We start from the raw sequence: 13,613 nt of genomic DNA, 5'->3' as shown, positions 1-13,613 counted from the left end.
ATACTGAGGAATCCTCCAAAACAGGTATTACCAAATAATTTGTACTGCTATGGAGTAAGATTTTCTTTGAGGTCGGAGATTATGTCGGTGTTAGTGTAGGAATTAATATGCGGCGATAAAATAGGCGGTGTTTAACAAAGAGTTTTATTTTCCGCATACAAGCACAACAAAAAAGATAAATATATGCTTGAAAATACATATGAATACATTTAGGTTGATACATCACCTTAATTATTTTTGATATAGGTAGTTTATGGGTTCAAAACATTATAAATACATGTATATATGAAATACATTATTTTCGTTGCATACAAAATACGGTACATACAATACAACGAATACATGAATACATAACTCATTCATGAATATATCAAAATACACTGATAATTACAAATAAACAACCGTGAGTTATGGCAATAATGATAGAAGTGTTGGTGTGTTTAAAAATATTATTTTATGAACTCAAATACATATAAATACATCTAACTACAATAAGAAAAAATCACTGTGCAAACTAAAAATCAGTGTATACAGACTCAAACACATATAAATACAACAAGAAAATTACTGTACAAACTAAAAATTAGTGTATGCGGACTCAAATACATATAAATACATCTACAATTACCTTGTTCTTCTGTGTTTCCGAGCTACCTCCTTTAGTGGCCTCTTTTCCCATGCTCCTAGAAGCATCATCGATAAGTTTTCTTCTCTTTTCCACATGAGGAAGTGTTGATTTTTTGGACGATTTCTCATCGTGACATTGTTTCACAGGGTCATTGCGTATTATTTTTGTTCGCCTTTCGGCTTCAATGGTTGCTGATGAATCTGCAAATACAGATTCCTCTTGAGTGATTTACAAATCGAAAGATGGCCCAGGAAATTGAGTGTTTTAGTGGGCATACCTTGTAACCCTCTTCGGAGTTGTTGAATTAGTCATTGAAGAGGAAATTTGAAGTTTTCTGCTGAAAACTTAACAATGGTGAAGATTTTAAAAAAAAAGGTGAAGAGAAAAAGAAGAAGCTTGAACCGAAAAAAAACCCAATTTTTTAACACTTACCACAATTTTTTGGAGCAAAAATGTTGAAATTGAGCGAGATAATCGTGGTTCAACAATGGCGAATATAATCTTGTTGTGAGAGAGAGATCGTGGAGAGAGAAAGAAAGATATAAAGTGTGGTGATTTTGGGAGAGAATAACTGAAAGAATAAGAGAGAAAAATAATACATAGCGTATTTAATGCCTTAACGGTAGTATATATTATAAATATACATTTTGCTATAAAAAATAAAAGGTATCTATAAAAATTAATATTTTAAAAGGGTTTTGATTTATAATAAATATGGTATAAATCTTTGCTATAGGAGGTAAAATTTCCTTTTTTAAAAAAAGTTTATTATCCAACCCATTTCTTAGTGGATAACATGGATGAAAAACTGTTTTGTTTATCCATTTCACTCCACAAGATATAACCATCATAACAAAGGGGGATTTTTTTTTGAGTTTGCTTAAGTAATTACAAATTACTAAAAACAAATAGGTAAATTTAAAATGGTTACGCATACAACCAATTGTTTAATTTAAACGTTGTATCCGCGCGATGCGCGGTCAATATTAAAAAAATATGAATTAAATTAAATTGTGATCGGGTTTGTTTGAATAAATTAGATCGTATTGGTTTAATACATTTCAATGATCATCTTATTTGTCAATGTGATATACCCAATAATAAAATCGCTATTAAATTAAAGGGACTTATATAGTCATTGAATAACTTTTTTTTTTCTATATTTCTCTTTATTTTATTATCCAATGTTTATTGTTTTTACATTGTTAACAGAAAATTTTATTTTTTGTAATTTTAGTTTTATATTTTAAACTAGTTTAAAAACTCCAACTTGAAATTACTTTCCAATTTGAATGGACAGTTTGTTTTTTCAATTTTTGTTTTTACTATAAAATATTTTATATTTAAAAGTCGAAAACAATATTCAATAACTAATTATTAATTATTTATGTCATGTTGATTTTTTTTTAGGTTGCCGCTTGGCTTAAGGAGAGAATTTTTTTCTCTCTTTTTAATAATATAAAGATAAAGATTTGCGCACCTTATCTTGATTCAAGCGTTTCTGTGTTTGAAGTAAACTTTGTAACAACTAACAAGTTATGACCCAATTGTTTATTAATTTTACCGTTTTATACATCCTAACTTTAAACTAACAAGTACATTTGACATTGCCAAACTAGAATCATAGAAATATACTATAGTACTAGAGATGTTTTCCATAAATTATTTTTGTAATTGCAAATATTAAAATTCAGTATTTGACATGAAATACCAAAAAAACTTATTTGAATAGTAAAATAGTGTAATGATTTTCACCCAGAGAACTTCAGTTGTTAACTTTAAAATTCTCTTTTTCAAATTCAACTTTAAGGGGTCTTTTTTATTTGTAAAACTTCAACCAAATATCGTTAGCAGCTCCGGATGCCTAGTAATTAGGGTTGTTCAAAATCGAATAATAACCGTTAACTGAATCGCAAAATTAGTTTATTAGTATCGGAGTAATAGTTAGTGAACGAATTAAGATTTTATAATTAAAGGCTTAATAGTTTAGGGGCGAATTACTCAATTTCCTTATCAGATAAACCGTTAACTCTTTAAAATTTTTATATTTACGCTTCTATCTCTATGAATATAAATAACTATTTGAAATCCTATATCCTTATCCATAGGAACTTATGGGGAGACCAATAAGGGTGGCACACAGTAAAAAAAATTCTGAGAGAAGAGACAAAAAAGAATTTCCAGTCCCAAGAATTATCATCTGAATTGATCTCTGTGGCAGAATGAACTGGAATTTGAAAATTATTGCTGTGAGAAAGTGAGTTTCCACGACCCTTTGTTTGTATAGTAGAATCCAGATTGATATCTTGAAATATTTTGTGTCAAAATCATTTGTTGCCTATGTTCTCCGGATTATGTTTTGTTTCCTATCTCTTCTATTTATTTAGAGGTGAGGATAAAATGTTTAATCAGATATAAGTTTCAAGCCAAATGTTCAATTGAATGCAATCTCAAGGTGACATATCCTAAAATTTTCCCTTATTTTTTTTTTATTATCTATTTGATTTATCCGATAAATCACCAGTAATTGCTAATCCGTTACTATTTTGTCCGATATTTTATTGATTGTCTAGCAGATTACTACATTTATAAATCGATAACCGATAAACCAAAAGTAAATATCCATTACTACTAATTGCCTACTAAGAAATAATTCGGCAATAAATAACATAATATCAAAGTATAGGGGTCTCGGTGCAATAACTATTTTAAACTCTTTAAATCCCCAGTTTTCTCTCTCAGATCAAAGAAATTACCGTCGGAGTAGTCTTGTTCTCAAAGAAATCCCCAAAAGCAAAACCCAGAAAACCATCAATGTCTGGAATGGAAAGATTGCAGCGGATGTTCGCCGGAGCTGGTGGCGCGTTAGGCCACCCGCCACCGGACTCTCCCACTCTGGACTCTTCTGAGCAAGTTTACATCTCTTCTCTTGCTCTCCTCAAGATGCTTAAACACGGTAACTTAGGGTTTCTTAATTTCTCTACTATCTTCGCTCTTTATATATTGTTTTTAGGAATGCAAATATTGGATCTGTCTATGTGTGTGTCTGTAGGTGTTGTGTAATTAGTTTTTTTTTTTTTTTAATTTTTTTATGTTAATGATATGCAGGGAGGGCTGGAGTTCCTATGGAAGTGATGGGATTGATGTTAGGGGAATTTGTGGATGAGTATACGGTGCGCGTTGTGGATGTGTTTGCAATGCCGCAGAGTGGTACTGGAGTGAGTGTTGAAGCTGTTGATCATGTTTTCCAGACCAATATGCTTGACATGCTCAAGCAGACTGGCAGGTGATAACTGCTTTCTTGCTATTGTATCATATGCAATTAGTTATAGTTGAATGGTTCTTCCTTTAGCTGGGAATATGTTATTCTTCCTATGCTTCATTATATGCTTCTTATAGCTGCCTAACAAATTGAAAAGTGAAACCCTTTTTCCTGGTATATTAATTTGGGTAAATTCGGGGGCTTTTCGCATTTTCTTTGTGTTCCTTTCTCATGTCAATTGGTATGACTCTTTGAAAGGATGCTTGATTGTGAGTGAGAAAACTGAGCTTTGGAATTAGATTTTGCCATTTTGGAAGGGTTCATTATGTGGCTGCTGTGTGAACCATTCCCCTTGTGAATGGGATTATGGGAATAAGACAGTGTTGGCACCTAATTTGAAATGCTGTAAGATAGGATTCTTCTAAGCTGCCAGATTTTTATGATTTGAATTGACACGCCTAGTTAGTTTGCATTCCGTTATGTTCTACAGCTTCAGAGTGACTGCAGTTCTAGACTTTGGTTTAACCACTATGTGTTTGCTGAAGAGTTATGCCTCTTATCTGTAAGTAATATGTATAAGACAAGATATTATTGAACATCTGGTTGGATGTTTCTGTTTATGTTAAAGTATGAGATGAGACTTATGTGTTTGTTTCATGAATATCTTTTAGTCCTTATTTTTGCCTGGATTGATAAGTTGTTGAGGTCTGTCTCACATAAGAACCAACTTGAAGATGTGATCATGGGATAAAAGGTTAACTTTATTCGTGAAGTATGCTCTTTGAGCTTTCTGGTAAAGAACCTGGTGTATTAGCTGAGAATGTGTGGTTACGCTGTATCTTAATCAATTTTGGTGAGGGGTTGATTATTTGGAATTCGGTTCCTTGAGCTTTCATTAGAATCAACCATCAAATATGCTGGCACCACAAATTAAGGGGTTGTCCTGTAAAATTGTAGGCATGTTGAATTGGCAGCAAACTGATTTCAGATTTTTAGAAGCTAAGAAAAATGAAGCTAATCTTGTACAGTTTAGGAGTTGTCTGCTGAAATTAGTTAACTTGGTAAATGATTGGAAACTAAATCAGATGTTTCATGAACCTCTTCTGTGTTCTTATCTTCTAGTTGTGGCAAAATGTTGTTTTCTACTGGTTGGAGACACCCCCCCCCCCCCCCCCCCCCGGAAAAAAGAAGGAAAGGATGAAAGCAAAAAATAAAGAATTGAAAAAGAGCTAGAGTAGGAGTCCGGCTCCTTATTGAGAACATGGAATCAGAAGTTGGTATTTCAAACTTCAATGTTGCTACTTTGATTTTATATGATATCTGCTCTTCCATTTTCTGATGTGCCACTATCTCATATCTCTTTGTTTTTTTAATGTTGCTTAATCAACTTGTATACTATTCTTCTTTGTGTTTTGACCCTGAGGATGCCCTAAAATGCTCCTTTGCTTTGTGTTATAGACCTGAGATGGTTGTTGGTTGGTATCATTCACATCCTGGATTTGGCTGCTGGCTTTCTGGTGTTGACATCAATACTCAGCAGGTTATCCTTGTCCTTTTCCATTTTGATTGTTAGCTAGTTCCTATTGACTTGGAAATGTTCTATGTGAGTAAGAATTGTTGACCATTCTGTGTGAGTTCTTTAATGGTAGATCAAATCACCCTGAGGTAAATGATCATCTTTGATTAATATGGAATTGAGAGAAACATGCTCTGTAATATGGACTGAATACCCTGTAATATGAAATTTGACAAAGGCGGTGAATGTGGCATAAAAACCATGCAATATAAAATAATGGAATGAGAAAAGCAAGACTGGATGTTCTGTAATATGAAATTTTACTAGGCGGTGAAATTTGGCATAGTAATACCTTGCAAAGTAGTGCGATTTGTTATCCTTTTTTTTTGAATTGGCGGAGATCAAGAATTTTTCTTAAGGAGAAGAGTTATGTTACTAGAGTCTGTTTAAAAGTATTGGGAAGTGTTTTTGTGAGGATTATATTTACTTTCATCCTTTGAAGTAGGTGCTAAATTGGAACAGTTTCTTTATTTTGGAATACATCCTTCCTTTGAGTTAGGCACTTAGTGGTTGTGTCATTCAGTGACCAAATAAGTTGAGACTTAAGATCTCAATCCCATCCAGGTACAGAGACGGGGTAATGTCAAGAACTTTGTTTGGTAAGAAAGCAGACGAGAGAGGGAGGGACGGAGGGAGGGGTTGATATACTTCTTAAGGTGAATGTTATAACTTGCTGTTTTTTATATAAAGAGCTGGTGTAGGAACTCACTTCTGCTGTATTACAAAGAAGGGGCAGAAATCTCACATCCCTAGAAAACCTCTTTTTGTGGTGGTTGTCTTTTGCATTCTAGAGCTGTAATTTGTTGGCATCTCCATGACAATTCTGCTATGATAGAAATAGGAAGGCTGGTGTCACTCTTTTATGATAGAACAAAATCCTCTGGACAGACCATTATGGCTTTCTGTATTGACTAGCATGGGAGAATCATAGAAATGGACTGAAACAAAATTCTGTTTGCAAGGATTAGAAAGGTAAGTACATAAAAACTTAATTTAATATGACGGGGAAGAGAGAGTTCTCCCATCTCCCCCTCCCTCTAAATAACAAATAAACGGGATAGTGAGAAACAGAGTCGAGGAAAAAAAAGAAACAGAATAAATAGTTTATCCAACTTTGCGCTCTTGAGTGTTCATTTGCATTTTGGTAAAGCAGATGAGCACATGAACCTATCAACTTGACTTGATTCCTATCAGGATGTCGATTTGGTGTGTTTTCGACATGGTCTTCATGTGGAGTACTCCAATAGCTAATGAATGATCTATTATGCAGAGTTTTGAAGCACTGAATCAACGAGCAGTGGCTGTGGTGGTGGACCCTATTCAAAGTGTTAAAGGGAAGGTGGTAATTGATGCCTTTCGCTTGATCAATCCCCAAACTATGATGCTTGGCCAAGAGCCACGTCAGACAACATCAAATCTGGGACATTTGAACAAACCATCTATCCAAGTAAGTGCCATTTGTTAATCCTCATATATCTATGCAAGATGCACCGCCCCTCCCACCCACACACACATCCACATACCCAGTCTCCCTGTATGTGCGACCCATTACTTCCTGATTCGGTCCCGCTGATGGTGATACTTATAAATGGAATATCTGCTGCACGATTTTCACGGCTTTTTAGTAAAACATAGTTCCACTAGTCTTAAAAAGTCTAGTTGATTCATATTTCCCAATTAAAACTTGTTGTCCGAGAACCACTCTTCAACAATTTTTTTTAAAAATATTTTCCTTCCACTACATTTGTGATGCTCAATTAAAAGTAACTTCTTAGTTAAGACCATCAAACTGTGTTGCATAAAGCCATTAACTCGTTGATGGAGTTTTTTCAGTTTCAATTTTTTTGGGTTCTTATAGATGCATTTTGCAGGCATTGATCCATGGTTTGAACAGACACTACTACTCAATAGCCATAAACTACAGAAAGAATGAACTTGAAGAGAAGATGCTACTGAATCTTCACAAGAAGAAATGGACAGATGGACTCACACTCCAGCGTTTTGATGCTCATTCCAAAACCAATGAGCAGACAGTTCAGGTAATCTTTGGGTTTGCGTGGTATTTAAATACAACACCATTGTTACGTTGTGTGCCAACCTTTGATGGTTAGAAGCGCAGAATAGGCTTGCTGATATTTTTTCATCTCGGCCTCTCCACGGTAGAGAGAGAGAGAGAGAAACTAGGAAATATTGTCCTTGACATGCTGGGTGACTCTTTTCAAATATTCTCATGTGCAGGAGATGTTAAACCTTGCTGTCAAGTATAATAAAGCAGTGCAGGAGGAGGATGAGTTGCCTCCAGAAAAGCTAGCTATTGCAAATGTAGGAAGGCAAGATGCAAAGAAGCATCTTGAAGAGCATGTCTCAAATTTGATGTCTTCAAACATAGTTCAGACATTGGGAACCATGCTTGACACAGTTGTCTTCTGAAGTTCGTTTCTCGAGAGTCTGCAAAAATTGTGTTTGAAATCGCTTAATAGGAACATGTTTTTTGCTATATTTTTTTAATGTGACCAGTACCATCATTTTAATTCTGTGATAGCAGCTGTTATTCGATATGTTTATGTTATCTTTAGATGACTTCTGACTTATAGTGATTATCTTCTCACTGAACCATTTTCCAAATTCAATGCCTCCCAGCAGTGGGGACGCTGAAAAGCTACATTTTTTGAGCCAATCCGAACGGGCTCTGTTTGATTAAGTTGAAGGCTGGGGTTTATTCACGGGCCCTCTACCCTTGGCAAAAACATGTCTGCTATGGCTGCAACTTTCAGGTTTCTGCACATTGAATGGGAACCTAACCACACACTTTATATTAGACAAGTTTTTAGAAACCACAATTGTTTAATGGTTATTAACTTGTTATAGCTACTATTTATTTAATTACTTCCTATAACTATCTTTTCAGTTATGGAATGCATTCGATATATTCAAGATACTGCATGAATACAGTAGCAAAACTTGGCGAAAAAACAGGGCATGCCAGCTATTATCTGCTGTATTCATATGTATTGGTGAGATGTATTCATAAATACAACGTAAAAATAGGCCTCTTCAACTGTTTAAAAACGGAAAGTGAATCAATTAACGTAATAAACTCCTAATATAACTCAACAAACTCAATTGTAACCCGCTAAATTATTAGTCCAGTTAAGGAAAAGATTTCTCAGACGAAAAACACCCAAAAAATAGAGCAATATTCAAAGATTTAGTTCATCCTTTCCAATTTGTTGTATCCAGCTATAATGTTGTATTCATAATATATGCGTTCCTTCATGCTATGTTTCTCTAACAGAATCTTAATACATCTAAAAGTCATTGTCTACAATCTAAATACACTTCATTGATTGTATTCATTGATTTTCTATTTGTATTGAGAGTATTTTGCAGTATTTCATTGTACTGTTATTTTAAATACAGATGGATACAGTTAGGTTGAAAATACAAATGAATACAGTTAGAACTAACAATGTATTAAAAATGTTATTGTATGAACTCAAATACATATAAATACATTCAAATACAACAGTCAAAAATTACCGTACAAAATAAAAATCAGTGTATGCCTTATCGAATACATATAAATACATTTGAATACAAGAATCAACTCTTCCGTCGGAATTGTTAACCGGCCACCAGAGTTGCAGAGTTCGTGATAAAGGAAAATCGTGGTTCAATGTAGCGACGTGATTTTTGCAGATTGGAAACATTATCTAGCGCGTCTGCCAAGTCTCCAACAACTTCCTGTTCAGCATCCAAATTCTCCTCGTCAAGAACATTATCGCACAATTTTGTCTGCTTCCATTAGATCCGTTTTGCTCTTTTCCAAGACCTTGTATCTAGAAGTCTTTTTGTCGAAATTTCTGGGCAACATCCTATACATACTGCCAATTTGTAGCTTCTCCCCTTGATAAATTGATTCCATCCTTGTGCCTACCATTACTACTCCTTCAAGGGAATGAAGAATAATTGCTAATACCACCACTTGAAGTTGTGAATAATGATAGGGCATGGCCACAACATCTCCTGCAAAAAAAAGAAAACGAGGACATACACTAGGGTTTAATAAGGAGGTAGTTTTATATAAAGAATGAGATAGAAAAATATTAGAGTGAGTGTTTAATGACTTAACGGTAGGAAGTAACTGTAGACAATAAATTTGCGTCGAGGAAATAAAATCAAGACCGAAAAATATCGCAACAATCGTAGTATTTTATTTCAAATATTTGAGTGTTACAATCTCTATGATTCCTCTGATTCTACTTTTCTAGTATAAATTCAAGGGCCTTTGAGCTTGATCTTGAATTGTAATTTGATTTATCCGTCACGAACACTTTGATTGTTGCCACGAATTTTATCACAAACAAGTAGCCTTGATCTTGAACGCCTTGTATTTGATTTGACTTCGTTCTTGATCTTGAATACTTGAATTGTTCTTCGTTCTTGAGCTTGAACTTGATTTCTTGAACTTGAACTTGATTGCTTGAAGCTTGAAACTTGTAGAGAAATTTGCAGCGTTTGATCCACGAGCTCTCTCTTGCTTCTTGTTATAACTTCTGGTCTCTTTTCTTAGTTATGAAGACCCCTATTTATAGTTGTGGAAAGAAGGAGTTGTGATAAGAACAAATTCTTTCCGACCAATCAAATTGAAGTGTGACATGGCCGCATTTGATTAGCCAGAACATGTCACTTGCACACGTGGCGCAATTTCATTGGACTTTTAGTGTGACTGGGCATGCCTTATCATTTTGACACATGGCACGATCCTATTGGCTCTTTCGTTTGACTTGACGCGCCACGTCATTTGACATATGTCACCAAACTGGGCCTCTAGGAAGATAACATCTTGGGCTTAATTAAGTGAGCTCATCACTTTAGCCCAATAGATTAAGACTTATTTATTTAATCCATAAATGTTGGACCTATATAATTAATTCATTTATATATTAGCCCATAATATTTATTTGGACCAATATATCTTGAATTTAAAATATAGTCCAAATTATTTTATGGATTTAATTTAAATAAAATTTATATGCCTACAAATGCCCCCTACTTCAAGGCTTGTCGTAGTGTGGATACGATAATCCTTGCGATAAGTCGTGAAGTACTAGCAAAGATAACAAATTTGAATCCGAGGTTGAATTAAAATTTCCAAAATATAGTATATTTCGACAATTTAATTCATTGACCCAACGAGCTGAGACAAATTTGTCTTGGGAACTTTATATCAAATTCATATATTAACAGAATTGAGCGAGGCCATGTTAGTTTGAGAATTTGGAACTTTTGTTACTCGAATTCCAACGATACCAAAGGACCTCTTGAATTCCAACGTTACCAAAGGATCTCCAAATCCAACAAAATAATCTTTTCTAAATATAATCATTAGGCTTGAGATTGCACTTTGACTTCTACGTGACATTGTTATTGCCACAGTCATATACTTTTAGTTTTATTGTCAGTGCTTGCTGCTTTCTTCCACATTTGATACAAATTCAATTACTTGGAGTAGACCTGGTTTATTCCAACTACAACAAAAGAAACGTAAATTCTGAGAGGATATGAGGCCAATTTCGAGTCTGAATCGAATAAGGGAATGTTTAGCCGCCTTATTGTATCTGATCCCAGCCCCACATCGAAATAACCTCTTGTCCAGCTGCTTTGAGAAATCTATATAAACCCGTGCTTGTATTTGTTGAGCATCAACTCGCAGTATTTGCGAGCCACTTGAGTTTATTTTTGTGGACTTGGAAGCATTAAAGCGAAGGTAATTTCTTTTTTTTCTCGTTCTTTCTTTTTTGTTGTCTTTTTTTTTGGTAGGTCAAGCGAGAAAGATACGTTCTTGTTCAACAAGATGATCCACGTATGAAGAAGATAATCTTGGGGTGTGAGGGGATGAGTATTCATCCTTCCTCGATTCTTGGAGAGATTACTCTCAATGTGGCCCGATTCTTGGAGAGATTACTCTCAAAATGGCCCGATTCTTGGAGAGATTACTCTCAAAATGGTCCGATTCTTGGAGAGATTACTCTCAATGTGGCCCGATTCTTGGAGAGATTACTCTCAAAATGGCCCGATTCTTGGAGAGATTACTCTCAATGTGGCCCGATTCTTGGAGAGACTACTCTCAAAATGGCCCAATTCTTGGAGAGATTACTCTCAAAATGGTCCGATTCTTGGAGAGATTACTCTCAATGTGGCCCAATTCTTGGAGAGATTACTCTCAAAATGGCCCGATTCTTGGAGAGATTACTCTCAATGTGGCCCAATTCTTGGAGAGATTACTCTCAATGTGGCCCAATTCTTGGAGAGATTACTCTCAAAATGACCCGATTCTTGGAGAACATTTCATCCATTTAGACTTTGTACCCATTCTAATATTCTTGATTCGGACTTTGATGACCCCTCTTTTCTTTTTCTTTTTTTTTAGCACGAAGAGATGGTAAATTTTAGGGACTATACCTCACCTTCCTCAAAACTTAGATATCTCATCATCGAGACTGAAGATGGCATAGAACAAACCAAGCTTTTGGTTCACACCTCACAAGTCGGCCGATATGCAGCCCCATGGCCTCCTCTAAGGAACTCCCTTCATGTAGAGAACTGGACCTTGGAACACAAATCGATTTCTAATCCATTATCCAAGATGTGGTCTCTCCAAGCGCCAATCCACCGCCATGTAAATATTGCCAGCACCTTTCCAAACTTAGGAAGTCGCATAATTCAAGGCGAAGTACATTGGGAAAACACAACAACAATCGAGGGCGAGTATCGTCATATCCAAGGATATTGGGAATGGGATGAAGACGTACTTGGTGGAAGCCAACAAACTCTGAGTACAACAAAGATTTACGATGCTGTCTATGCCTCACTTTTCACTTATGATCGAAACTCGACCATTTTGCAAGCATTTTGTGAGGCTTGGTGCCCCAAGACGAACACACTTCTTACATCACCTGGGGAGCTATCTATATCTCTTTGGGACTTACATATCCTTGGGGGTTTGCCCATTGCGGGTTCTCCGTACGAAGAAGTGGTACCTGAGATAAGAGAACTCATCGGTTTGAATGAAAAACAAGTCAGATTTATTCCTCGATCTTGCGAGTATTTATTTGCCACATTTCATCATCTTAAGGAGGGTACGGGTGCTACCCAAAGGTGTCCTTCATCAAGTGGACAAGTTTTTGTTATAAAAAAGCTTTAATATATAGGCCTACCCCGTTGCAAAAGGAAAAGAAATCTGCACGCCTAAAGTCAACACATAATCCTAACGGAGTTATTCCGGAGACGACGAGGTGGTCGAGTGATCAAGACACTATATTCTCTAAGCTTAGGGTGAGGTCTGACAAGAAAGATGAGACATATGTAGTGGCATTCTTATCAATTTGGCTATGTGCCTTTGTGTTCCCCAAGGTAGAAAACTCCATTCGCCCTGAGACTTTCAAGATGACAAGCATGATGGCAGGCGAGCGACATATTAGCCTTGCAGTCCTAGTTTTAGCGAGTATTTATCATGGTTTGAATAAGATTTTGCGTTCTTCCCAACTCGATCAGGTCAAAGTTTCTTTTCCCATTCATTATGTTTATGGCTGGCTTGCACATTACTTCAAAACCCACTATCCACTTGCTAAGGGTCCGTCTGTCCCTTTGATGGTGGCATACTCAGGAGAAGGGGCTGCAAGGTACTTTGACGAGAAGGATGGAAGAAAACGCATCCACAATGGGGAGGATATAGTTTGGGCACCAACAATGTTAACCAATTCCCGTCCTTATTATTACGTGGATAACGATGCCCCTCAAGAGTTGGAATCAAATTACTTCATGAGCTTACGTTTTAATTACCTTCCTTTGAGGTATGGTAACTCATTCATCATCGAGCCATATAGCTCGCATCGGTTTGGTCGTCAATTTGGATTTTACCAGAACGTCCCCGGCTTTTTGGAGAACAATATCCGCAACGCCTCTCTAGATGAAGGAATCAGATTTTGGAGGATTTGCACACTGTATCGATCTATGTCACGTGTGTGAGCACGTGATTTTTGCTTCACGGAAGCTACTCCAAAAGAAATCGGAAAAGAAATAAAACAAGTTACCTTCGGGTACAATTTTGAGGATTTATGTGACATTTTGATAATTGTTCTGTC

General features: G+C 35.8%; 1 protein-coding gene across 1 annotated transcript; it reads left to right on the top strand.

Moving 5' to 3' along the window:
- Window positions 1–2,835: 2,835 nt before the first annotated feature.
- LOC104226919 (26S proteasome non-ATPase regulatory subunit 14 homolog) lies at window positions 2,836–8,079 on the top strand. The gene is made up of 7 exons (XM_009779021.2): window positions 2,836–2,885; window positions 3,358–3,584; window positions 3,737–3,914; window positions 5,349–5,430; window positions 6,737–6,913; window positions 7,338–7,505; window positions 7,705–8,079. The coding sequence occupies exons 1-7, from the start codon at window positions 2,851–2,853 to the stop codon at window positions 7,894–7,896; spliced, it is 1,059 nt and encodes a 352-aa protein (XP_009777323.2). The 5' UTR covers window positions 2,836–2,850; the 3' UTR covers window positions 7,897–8,079.
- Window positions 8,080–13,613: the final 5,534 nt, after the last annotated feature.

The sequence above is a fragment of the Nicotiana sylvestris genome, chromosome 4, assembly GCF_000393655.2.
Source record: "Nicotiana sylvestris chromosome 4, ASM39365v2, whole genome shotgun sequence".
NCBI classification, from domain to species: Eukaryota; Viridiplantae; Streptophyta; class Magnoliopsida; order Solanales; family Solanaceae; genus Nicotiana; species Nicotiana sylvestris.
This window is presented reverse-complemented; position numbering and strand designations above follow the sequence as displayed.

What these genes read in the sequence shown, in the direction of transcription:
- LOC104226919 (XM_009779021.2), top strand. Translation starts at nt 2,851, where the DNA reads ATGAACTGGAATTTGAAAATTATTGCTGTGAGAAA. An exon ending in AAAATTATTGCTGTGAGAAA is followed by an intron (nt 2,886 to 3,357) that starts GTGAGTTTCCAC and finishes TTAAATCCCCAG; the next exon opens with TTTTCTCTCTCAGATCAAAG. An exon ending in TGAACAAACCATCTATCCAA is followed by an intron (nt 6,914 to 7,337) that starts GTAAGTGCCATT and finishes TGCATTTTGCAG; the next exon opens with GCATTGATCCATGGTTTGAA.